Source organism: Panthera uncia, unplaced genomic scaffold (genome assembly GCF_023721935.1).
Source record: "Panthera uncia isolate 11264 unplaced genomic scaffold, Puncia_PCG_1.0 HiC_scaffold_2343, whole genome shotgun sequence".
Taxonomy (NCBI): Eukaryota; Metazoa; Chordata; class Mammalia; order Carnivora; family Felidae; genus Panthera; species Panthera uncia.
This window is the reverse complement of record NW_026059068.1, coordinates 1-12132: the sequence shown is the minus strand read 5'-3', so window position 1 is coordinate 12132 and position 12132 is coordinate 1. Positions and strand designations below refer to the sequence as shown.

Genomic DNA, 12132 nt, shown 5'->3' with positions numbered 1-12132 from the left:
CTCGGAGGCTCGGCCAGCGGGAGCCACGGCCACGCCGCCAGGAGAGCAGAGCCCTCCGGGGTGTGGCCCTTACCTGGTACCGGCCCAGGGGCGTGAGGATGAGCCCGTCCTCCCCCACGACGCAGTCTGGGAGCTGCTTCTTCCCATTCTCATCTTGAGTTGTCCCCAAGGCAAGCGTGAGCTGGGTGAGCTGAGCCTCGCTGAGCTGTGAGGGAGGAAGCCCCGTGAGGAGGCAGTGCCGCTTCCTGCTACCTGCCTTCACTCTCGGGGTGAAGGGAGGAGACTGGCCCCCCTGGGCTTCTAACGGCGACAGCAAGGGGACCCAGACGTGACATTGTGGGCACGGGCTGTATCTCCCACGGGCTGGGCAGGGGATGAGGGCCGCGGGACCGAACGCCAGGAAGGGGACAGCTCCCCCGGCTCGTACTCGGAACATCTGGCACAGGTACTCCAGGGCCTTCTCCAGGTACTCGTCTGTCTTGCGGACACTGTCCTGCCCCATCTCGTCCAGGTCGTTGGCTGAGTAGGAGCCGTTCGTGTCTGTGGAGCAGAAGCCCAGCCACGACAGAAAGGGGCGGCCGGCCGTGCTCTCCCCGCACTGGTCAGAGATGGACTTGGCAGTCTGCTTGGCCTGCGTGATGAGCTGAGCCAGGCGCAAGACCTGCGGGGCATGGGGGCAGGTCAGCCAGCTCGGGTGGTGCCACCGGACGCCACCCAGCCACCAACAGGCTGGCAGGCAGACCTGGGGGCCCCCAGCAGGCCAGGAGGAGGCCAGGGTCTTTCAAGACTAAGACGTGCATATTCTACATTTGTGTGTGTGTGTGTGTGTGTGTGTGTGTTTATTTCCTTTGGAGAGACACAGAGGCAGACTGTGAGCAGGGAAGGGGCAGAGAGAGAGGGAGACACAGAATCCAAAGCAGGCTCCGGGCTCCAGTTGTCAGCACAGAGCCCGATGTGGGGCTCGAACTCAGGAGCCCTGAGATCATGACCTGAATGAACCAAAGTCAGACACTTAACTCACTGAGCCACCAGGTGCCCCCAAGACGCCCATATTCTAAATGTGAAAACTTTCTAGCAAGTGCTGCCTTTATCATCAGAAAAAACGTAGACCGCACTGAAAAAAGAAAAAAAGCCAAGGTACAGCAGCGTCCACCAACACCCAACCTTCCTCCTTCCGTACAACACGTGTGCTCTCCCTGGCCCTGCTGTTGCCACGGCTTCGGGACGGCCGTGCGGCCTGGGGGAGCCCCAACTCACCAGCGTCCGGACCTCGGGCCCAAACATTGGGGTGTACTTGCAGTCCTGGCCCTCCAGGCTGTAAACGTGGCTCTTCACCTTGAAGGAGGCGTCTGTGACGGCTGGGGGCCACGAGGACAGGAAGCTGCCGGTGAAAGTGGGAGCTGTGAAGAGTCGGTGCTGGCGGTGTGGGATGACGAGTTCTGGCTCCAGGAACAGCTGTTCCCCTGGAAAGCAGAACCCGACTCTGGCTTCAGCTTCCATGGCACCAAACAGCCAGCAGCCGCTGGCTGGCTTCCTGGGTGCCGCTGAGGCTTCCGAGGGATAGGGACCGAGTGGCACAGGGGCCCAACTCCTAATGTTCCTGGAGCCCCCACCAGTCTCAACAGGAAGGCCGACATGCACAAAAGAAAACCAGAGAAGCTAACACCCGATAAAGCCATCTAAGACACGACACGGGCCAAGACTGCTTTCTGATGCCACCAAGAGTCACCAGGGAGACACAGCTCTGAGCTCTGCTTCCCCCGCCCAGCACCCCCGCAGCTCCTGCCCGGCACGCGTGCCACAGGGAAGGCAGGATGCCGCTAGGCTCCGACGTCCACCCCGCCACCGTGTACCAGGAGTCCCCGTGGCACCTCTGCCAGCCCACCCCGAGCCCATGAGGCACATGCAGGGTCCGTGGGTCCCTCTCTAAGTGCTGCTTCCCTCTGGCTAAGGGCTTACCTTTCTGGATCATTTCAGCCAGGTTGGGCTGGGCAAAGACTTTGGCCACTCGGAATACCATGAGCGCGTTCTTGGGGCTGACCAGGTCGGTGCGGAGCGCGCGGCTCAGGAAGCCCACAAAAAGCTTGGTGTACATCAGCAGATTCTCCTGCACAAAGGGTGCCCTGGGGACCAGGCAGTGCATCAGGGCCCAGAACTCCCACTGGAGGCAGGACTACACCAGTCTATGCCCCCGCCTCACTAGCGCTCTCTTCCTTGGGTTCCAGGTTCTCCCCTGCCACGACCTCATCGTGGCTGAGGGACCAGGGGTGGGGGCGAGGGAGGAGGCACAAGGGAGGCAGGGAAGACCTAGGCCTCCTATAGACGGCACAGTCCTCTGTAGGATGCGGCCCTTCCCGAGAGGGCCAAAGCCTCCGCAGCAGAGGCTGGCCTGGGCACCAGAAGGAGCACAAGGAAGGCAGTCGTGGAGAGGAGGCGCTGGCGGAGGCTGGGGGGTTGGCCGTGAGGGGGGGAGGGGAGGCGGTGGTGGCTGCTATGCAGAACGCTAGTAAAGACGGGTCGAGGGGTGCTTGGGGGCGAGTGCAAACATACATCTGAGGGGAGACAGTCAACGGCAAGGGGACAGCACAGAGGAGTCACCAGCTGTTTCTGTGGGAGATCAAGCCCAGGGCCCAGACAACAAAGCACAGTCAAGGAGGGAGGGGCCTGTGCCCCACCTGGAAGCAGGTCCCCCTAGGGAGGACAACGGGCCGGGGCTCACCATCTCTCCGACACACACCGGGCCTGGCAGTCGCTGCTCTGAGCCTGCTTCTCAGGTGCATACCTCCAGGGCTGTAGGTAGCTCAGCCACATCTCCAGGACCTGGTGGGACACGTGTGCCCTGAGGGCCTGGAGGCTGGCATTCTGCTGGGCTGTGGGGCTGGGGCTTTGGTCCAGATCCTTGGGTGGCCTGGAGCTCGGCTCCCGGCAGGCAGCTCAGGTGAGGAGGGGGTGATCCTAACCGTGGGGCTTCGGTTCTCCTGGAGGCGTTACCACGTTCTCTTCCCACCCGCCACTCCGAGAGGGAGCAGGAGGGAACTCCGCATCCCCTATGATGTTTCTTTTTTCATCTTTAATTAAAATGATTTTTTTAATCTGCAGATAGCTGACACACAACGTTACATTAGTTTTAACCCTTGTGCCAGCCCTTCGGAAGCGAGTGTGGAACGTGTGGAACACAGGAGTGCTTTCCCCAGCTGAGGGAGCCTGTGCGGCTCAGTGGGGCTGGGAACCCACCCAGCGTGGACCCACTGGGTTCCAGGTCAGGGCAGACAGCTTTTCTGTACCTGGGGGTTGGCTCTGAAAACTCAAATGAGCAGAACAATGTGACCCACCAATGTGACCCTCTGCGGCAATAGCTGATTCCTTCCGGCATCCGCCCCACGGGACCTCCCTCATCAAGCACAGAGGGCAAAGACAAAGAAAGCAAGATGGGGCTGACACTCACGGCTCTGAAGGACGCATCCAGGGGCCAGTGGCCAAAGCAGTGCTGCAGGAAAAGGTAGAGTTTCTGCTGGACAAACCTCGGGACGGCGGCCCTGCAGGGGAGGGGAGGTGAGGAGAGGGTCCCCTCATAGGTGAGCCAAGTGGCTCCCGGTTCCAAGGGCCAGCTCTGCCGGGGTGAACACTGGGCACCCCTGAAGGTAAGGCCTCCTATTTTGGGCCCCATTTTTCACAAAGAAACCAAAGTTCAGAGAGATTAGGGAATGTCCCAAGGACACACAGCACACAAGCGGTTGACCTAGTATGGCTCCTGTGACCACCTCTGCTTGGGTCACCACACACCTCTGCTTGGGTCACCACACACCTGCTCTGCTGGACCCAGTTGGCCTAGGAGTCAGGCCACCATCCTGGCCCTTTTGACAGAAGGACTGGCGGAGCAGAGAGGAAGAGGAGGGGGAGGGTGCAGCATAGAGCTCAGTCTCCCATGACAAATGAGCCACTTTGCAGTGAAGGCACTCCCAGCCCATCGGCTTTCCTGGGCATTCTGAGTGCGGTCAATGTAGATCTTCCACTCTGCCCACACTGGGGAGGGGACAAGACAGGGCAACAAGATGGGGCCTCTTTCTGGCCAGCCTGGCTCTTTCTACTGAAGACGGCAGGCCTGGAAGGAAAGGCCGTGGCAGCCAGGCAGCCCCCACCCGCCTGTGGAGCCAGAGGAGGGGTCGGGAAACAGACCCCGGAGGGGTCAAGGTGATTTCCCACCTGCCCCACCCTGCAGACGCCTCACAGGCCGACCCCATGCCCTAAGGATAGGTTACTGTGGGCAACGAGTATGTGCAGTAGGAGGCAGTGGCAGCCAGGGACACGGGAGCCCTGTGCATGCCCTGTACCCACCGTTTGAACTCCTCCAGGGGACTGGTGGCGTGAGAGTGGGTGGAGGGAGAGACCTGCTCAGGCTTCAGGCTGTTGGAAAAGGCGTGCAGATGCTTTAGCAGCAGGCGCACCACCAACACGTGCTCCTCCGTGGGTGTGAACGACTCCTGAGGTTGAGGGGGAGCTGTGTCAGGACCCAGACTGGTCCCAGGGTGGGGCCCCCAGGCCTGGCCATGTATGTCCCGCCCAGGACCACTTCTCCCCGACAGGATGTGTGGGCCACCCACAGGGCCCTCCCTGGGCCTGGCACGCAGCAGATAGGCCTCGCATGCCAGCTCTGAGACCTGCTAAGAGCACGCAAGACAGGGCGGGACGGCTTTGCTAAAGCAGACCTGAATGCTTCCCTGTGTGCTCCCAACCCCTTCTTTTACCCTCTGTGGTTGACTCGGGTCATTGCTGCCCGGCCAAGTCCTCAGGGGTCCCCCTCAACTCCTGGCCAGCCAGAGGAGGAGCAGGGGGCGAGGCAGGCCAGTATCCCACCCTGGATCCGGACTCAGGGTCTCCTGCCTGCCTCCCAGGTATATAAAGACAGCTCGCTGGGGCCCATGGCTTCCCTTTTCAGGGAGAAACACTCCCAAATTCCTTCTCCTGCTGTAACCCTCACCCTTCCATCCACTTCCTGTCCTGGACACAGCCAGCTGGGGGCTTGGCGCAGGGTGGCCCTTCCTCCATTGCTAACAGCCCTGCCGTCAGCACAAGACAAGAGCGCTTTCTATCTTGTCAGGTGAAATTCTCATTCACAAGATTCAGGTAGGATCTTTAAGACCCAGCCCCGAGAGGAAAGCCTGTCTGCTGGCTCTTCTGTGACGGAATACAGGATGGAGTCTCCAGAGTGGCAGAGGATGGCACCGGCAGGATCCGCTGCCTCCGGCTCCCAGCTCTGGGGTGCCCAGACGCGCTCCTCTCCCCACACTCACCCCCCAGGCCTCTGGGACCTCCACAACCTCGATAGAGCTTTTGGCAGCCTAGTCCAAATCCTGAGCAATGTTGAGGCTGGCACAAGCCGTGCCTCCTGGCACAGCCCGGGCACCCAGTCACAGCCCCACCACTGCCCGCGGCACTGCCTTCTCCGCTCTCCTTGCCATGGATCTGTCTCCACAGGCCTAGGCAACACACCACACGACTCGATATGACTGCGGGGGAAGCTACGGGGCTTCAGGAGGAGATTTTCTTCTGCTTATCTGTAAGCTTAAGCGATGAACTTGCATCATTTGAACAACAAAAAAAAACGTAAGATATTTTCACAGTAACGGAGGATCAGAGGGCACTGTTGCCAGGCTGTAACTCCCCCCAGGAGCCTCCCCCTTTCTCATTCCTGGCCCCTCGCCGACCCACCCACCATCTCCCTAGCGGAGGACAGAGCATTTGCACTGAACCGGGAAGCTCCTTGGGCTATCTTCCCTCTGGACAGAAGCCAAACCTTTCTTCTCCCCCCCCCCCCCCCCCCCCCCCCCGAGAGCCAAATCCCCACAGGAATCCAGCCACCGCTGCTGTAAGTGGGCCTCCTCCACCCGCATGGCCGTTAGGGACACTTTCCCAAAGCCAGTGGCATTTCTCACTGGGCCCAGCTCTTCTCAGCTCAGCAACCCTTCCCATGGTGGGTGGGGGGAGGGCTCTTACCCCTCCTGCTGTGCACATTTCTCCAGGGACGCTGCTCTTGGCCAAGTGAGCCCTTCCCCAACACATGCTGGAGTGGTACCATTTCTGTGCTAAACCCGCCCCTGCTGGCCCTTCTGGATCATTCTCTTCCCTCTTCCCTGTGGCTGCTGCTTCTGAGTGGGAACCCTGTGTGCACTCACCACCCCATCCCAGCAAACGTGATTTCTTACCGTGTGCTCAAATATCAGGTTAAATGTGGTGTGCTCCCACTGAGGGGGAACTGGACAGAACCCTGGCCTCGGGCATGGGATCTAGATGCATGCTTTCTGCCCAAACTTCCTGACATTCATCTCATGAATCCATGAACTACCAGACTCCATCTGCCCTCTAACAGCCTGTAGTCCTGCACTCCATCTACCGACCTCAAGACTTCAAATCCGTCCACACTGATCATCTCTGCCTAAAGCAGACCAGTCTCCGTGAGGCCCTCTCTGGCTCTCGCCTACCTCTGTGGGAGCACAAAAGTCCACAAGAGGCCAGACCCCAGCATGCTCAAGGACCAACAGCCTCTCCAGGCTAGGGGACGAAGCCCTCGTCCTCCCTGCCCCTTGGCCTCACACAGGCTTGGGATTGACAGACCATGCCACCATGAGCCTTGGGCTTCCCTGGGCTCAGTCAGTTCCTAGGTACCAGGCCCGCAAAGCCAGGTGAGTCAGGCCACTGCGAAGGCCACACTGTTTCCGCTCCCTCAACCCAGGGCCAAGCACAGAAGCCACCAACTCCCAAGAGCCTACCACATTCCAACTGGCTTGGGGCTTGGCCAGGCAGATCTGGTGGCCCCACACCCCAAACCCGGGCTAGTCTACCAAGCTGAGGGCTGAGCCAGGCTAAAGACGGATGCCTGCCACCATCCCCAACACACACTGGCCTCACTCTGCTTGGAATTGGCCTGAATCACCCCAGTTGGTCCCCGGCCGGACCCTCGCTTTACCACTGCACTGCCATGCGCTCCATGGCTCACACCACAGGGCAGGGGTGAAACAAAACAATATGAGAGCGGCCAGTACTTGGTAGGCGTGGAGGGCCTGGAGGCTGGGTTGGGCAGGGCTGTGGAGGGCGCTGGAGACACTGAGTCGGTAGTGCAGAACCTCCAGCTGAGAGACAACAAAACAGAGAAGCCAAGAACAGGCAGGGAGGGCAGAGGACAGGGCAGGGGACAGGAGGGGAGAGACCGGGGAGGGGACAGCAGGGAGAGAAAGACAAAAGTGAGCCCAGAAGTAAGGAGAGAAAACAAAAAACAAAAACAAAAACAAAAGCACGTCAGTGACAATCCAAACAATCACAGCCCAGCAGCCTCAGACCAATGGGACACCACCCTCTCAGCCGCCCAGACGGAGCCCTTTCTGGTGGGCAGACTAGAGCCAGGCCCAAGGGGTGCTCTTCCACCTGCCAGGCAGAGGGACAGACAGACCCTCAAGGTCACTTGGGCAGCCTCCTTCATGTCTCTGGGGCCTGAAGTTCTCTCCAGCTCCCTGAGGTCAGCCTGACTCACTTTCCTTCCAGAGGGTCCTGCCCTCCCCCAACCCTGAATGCTCCGTGTGCAGTGTGTGCACACTGGAGCCCACCAGGATCCCAGGAGTCTTGCTGGGACACACTGATGGCCACCGAGGCCCTGAAGGCCCTGAGGCTCAGAAGAGAAATTTTTGAGGAGCTAGTTCCAGATGGAGACCTCTTTGCTCAAGAAAGAAAAATTTGTAACTTATTGGACTTCTCTGTGTTGTCCCAAGAAGAAATTTACCAAACTGATATATGATGAGATCAGTTCCTAGGTGTCAAAGATCCAATCAGCGACCCCTCCTGAATGGGGCTGATTCCCAGGGTGGCACAGAGGCAAGCAAGGTTTAGCTCACCAGGCCTGACACCTTCCACATCCCACATTCCCGAAATCGTTAAAGGTAACGTGAACACTCATGGGTTCGAATCCTGGGAGACCCACCTCTCGTACCTCACCAGGACTCCCCGACTCCAGACACACGGAGCCCTCCGTCAGTCCCGACGGGCCCCAGGAATCTGGTCATGGCCACACACACCCAGAGGCAGCTGGAACCCTGAGGCTGGGACAGCCTGGGCCATGGGGGATGACAGCAGAGCTGGCTTAAGCTGTCCACCCCCACCCCACCTCTGCCCTGCCCCGCTGCAGCGACAAGGCCTGCTAAAGCAGTCCCCTTTAGCCAAGCACAACCCAGAGCCGGCCCTGGCACACATCCTGCCCTGGGAGGGCCATGCCTCCCACCGCGTACCATGCTTCACACGGGAGAGGTCAGAACGCATGTGCCAGACCTTGAGGAGACAGGCACAGCCACAGACGCGCAGAGCAGGGGCAGGAAGCAGCACAGCAAGGAGGTGTCTGCCCTTCATGGCCTTCCTCTGGGCCAGACCCGGGCTCAGCGACAGCTCTCAGTGAGGAATCAGGGAGCACACGGTTCCCCTGTTGGGGGTCTGCCCAGCCTGCAGGAACACAGTGCAGGCCCCACAGTGTCCTGCAGGAATATGCGGTCTTTACCGACCATCTGACTCTCCTGAAGCCCTCCCTGCCCAGTAAGCTGAGGCAGAGCAGAGGCCCGGGCTGTAAGGAGCGAGCATACACTCTGGACCCAGGCTAGGCATGGAAGCACCATGGGACCTCTCAGAGCTGCGTTTCCTGCATCTTTCACATCAGGAAAACTGACCCCAAGGCTAGGATTTCCAAACGGCACAGCACAGGCCTGGGCAAATGGTAAGGAGCCTCAGGTGAAGCAGACCTCCATGGCTGTCCTTCTCCCCTTCCCACACACCAGGTTTTCTTAGGTTTTGCTTTCAGCCTCAATGGGAGGCAAAGACAAATAGGAAACAAAACAAAACAAAACAAAACACCTCAATGGGTACCTGGTGGGGGCTTCCCAGTCGCCCCCTGACTACCAGTCATTCTGAGCAGCTCTCCCCCGCCCTGTGATCTGGCCAAGAGGAAGCAAACGTGAGGAAGAAGGGGAAGGCTCCCCTGCTCCGGCAGGGACGGCCCACCCTCCTCCCTCGTATAGGGCTCGGGATCCTCACAGGAGACAACCTAGAGGACCTCTGTGACTGGCAGATCTGCTAAAAATGACAGTGAATGTGCTCCCACTGGCTCAGAAGACAGACCGAGCAGATGGGAAGGCAATGCAGCAAAGCAGCCCCTGCCTCTGCAAAAGCCACATGCACAGGGGCTGAGTGAGCCCCCAGGGCCCTAGGGGGAAGCCTGGCCCCTGACCCCCGTGCACCAGCCAGGAACATGCAGCCAGTCCACTGTGGAAGCAGCAATGGCAGTGCAAGCACTTAGTAACGCGAGAGGCCCAAGACAGAGTTCTGGCTTTCCCTCTGTTCCCTGTGATGTCAAGGAGAGATTTGGGTCACTCTGCACTTTAAGAGAGCAGTGGTTGGGGGCTGCTCCCCAAATGGGTACTCAGAAGGGCAGCAGGGAAGCAGAACTGGTTGCCAACACTTTGCAGAACCACCACCACTTGCTGGAATCACAGAGGGAAGGTCACAGGCCACTCTCGTGAATTTTAGCCTATAGAGTGTTAATTCGTAAGGAATCTCTCAAGAATTCTGTCTGGCGTTGACAAAAGCAAAGTCTGAGGAGCAAACACAGAAGTGCACAGAAGCCACAGATCACACAGTTGGTTACAGGCCCCAGTTCACACGTTTCAGGCTGTTTCATGGAGCGTGAACCTAGGTGCCCACCCTGCCTAATAAGAGGCGAACAGAGCTGTTGTACTCTGACGAGTCCAGTAGGCTGCCGGCCCTGGGAACGTCCCAGGGACACAGCTGCCTCCACGCCTCTGCAAATGAGCATGCTGCCCTGTGAGGGAAGAGAAGGGAAGAAGAGGAGGAGACAGGCCAGGCTGCATGCAGGGAGGCATCAGCTCCCACCCACTGCAGAAAGGGCTGCCTGCCAATGCTCTGGAGGAGGTGGAAGGCAGTATGGGCACCAAGGTGAGCGAAGTCGGCCGGGTGCCACCTCAGCAGGAAAGCAGGACACGCTGTGACAGCAGAGGGAACAGGCCCGGATGTGACTCCCAGAGGCATCCGCAGCTCTCCTGGCCCCAGAGCACGAGCACCACAACCTCAGCCATTCCGGCTGCCAGGGAGGGGGCTCTGGAAGTAGCATGGGGAGGACCCCAGAGAGGACAGGCCTCCAGCCCGCAGGGTGCAAGCCCACCACAGAATGAAACCCACCTGCCGTCCGGCATCAGAGTAAGGGGTGATGGTGAGTTTCTGCTTCCCACCATCCAGCCCTTGACAACGAGCTGAGATCAAGGACAAGAAGCAGCAGGTGGACCAGGCACACCACGGCCAGAGCAGAGGGGATGAAAAAGTGTGGAACCTACCTTGGCGTGAGGGGACTGCATTTTTTGGTACATCTCCAAGGAATAATGATGAAGCCACATTTCAACAAAAACCTGCAAGAGAGCACTGGATGGTCAAATGGTTTCCATCTAAGGTATCACAGCCATTCCAAGGGCAGTTCTTTTCAACCAACGGTGTTGGGAAAACTGGATATCTACACGCAAAAGAATAAAGCTGGACCTTTACTTCACACCACGAATAATAAATAACTCAGAACGGATGAAAGGCATACATGTAAGAGCTAAGACTTAAAACTCTTAGCAAAAACTGTGGGCAGAAAGCTTCAGGACACTGGACTGGGCTATGATTTCTAGCTCTAAAAGCACAGGCAACAAAAGAAACCAGACAAATTGGACTTCATGAAAATTCAAAAATATTTTGCACGTCAGAAGACATTATCCACAGAAAAAGGTCACCCACAGGATGGGGGAAAGTATTTCCAAATCGTGTATGTGATAAACAATGGATACCCGGAATATAAAGACAACTCCTAAAACTCAACCACAAAAAAATAAAGCCACTCAATTAAAAAATGGGCAAAGGACTTGAATAGACATTTCGCCAAAGACGTACCAATGGCCGATAAGGACATGAATAGATACTCAAATCATCAACCATGAGGGAGGTGCAAATCAAAACCACAGGGAGACACCACCTCACATCCATGAGGATGGCTATACTAAAAGACAGAAAATGATGGGCCTTGGTAAGGTCGTGCACCGCTGACAGGAATATAAAATGGTACAGCCACTGTGGAAAATGGTATGGCGGCTCCTTAAAGTATTAAATAGAACTATCATATGACCCAGCAATTCCCCTTCAGGATATATACCCCAAAGAACCGAAATCAGAGTCTCCAAGAGATATTTGTACATCCATGTAGAAACAGCTATTCACCATAGCTAAAATGTGCTAACAACCCAAGTGGCCATCCATAGATGAACAGAAACACAAAAAGGGGAATATCCACATGACAGAACATTATTGACCTTTGGGGCACCTGTGTGGCTCAGTTGGTTAAGCATTGGACTCTTGATTTCGGCTCAGGTCATGATCTCACGAATCATGAGATCAAGCCCTGTGTCAGGCTCTGCGCTGAGAACGGGGCCTGCTTAAGATTCTCTCTTGCGCCCCCTCTGCCCCTTTCCCCTGCTCGTGTGCATGCGCTCTCTCCCTAAAATAAAACAAACAAACAAAACCAAACAACAACAACAAAAACGCTACTGGGGCAGGGGTTTAATATCCAAATGATGGTGATCACAGGAAACATCTCCAGCAACGTGGGAACAGGTTGAAAATGTCGAAGGCGGGGAAAGCTTTTACACGGATCCAATGGAAACTGAGCAGCGCTCATATTACCATGAGAAAGACAAAAGTCTTTGGAAAGGGGACGCTGGGATGAAAAATACTGCCAATGACATACAGGTTAGACACATGGGCACGTTTCTTCTAGTCTGATTTCCCACACGCCACAGCAGGAGAACACCAACAATTCAGAACCACTTTCAGGCTGAGGACAGTCTTTAGGCCTCTGCCCCTGGGGGTGGAAGGTGGCCAGGCAGTTTATTTTGAAACAGAAGATGAGAAGAGCCTCCTCGCGCTCACCTGAAGCAGAGTTTCTGACCTCCAGATCTCATGGGAGGCAGGGTCTGCATTCACAGATGTCTGATGAGAGATGTGTCGCTTTAGGAGGCTGGTGTGGTGGAGGCCATAAGAAGCGAAGGGCATGGTTGG

The 12132-nt window shown here is 57.3% G+C and overlaps 1 protein-coding gene across 1 annotated transcript; it reads right to left on the bottom strand.

Moving 5' to 3' along the window:
• Positions 1–73: 73 nt before the first annotated feature.
• On the bottom strand, positions 74–12126 carry LOC125917742 (sphingomyelin phosphodiesterase 4; the record flags this gene model as incomplete). Its single annotated transcript, XM_049623859.1, has 10 exons — positions 12004–12126; positions 10380–10451; positions 7041–7127; positions 4336–4481; positions 3446–3536; positions 2720–2820; positions 1960–2123; positions 1258–1463; positions 428–661; positions 74–205 (listed from the first exon to the last, which is right to left on the bottom strand). Coding segments are annotated over exons 1-10 (1356 nt in total), but the record flags the coding sequence as incomplete, so codon positions are not given.
• Positions 12127–12132: the final 6 nt, after the last annotated feature.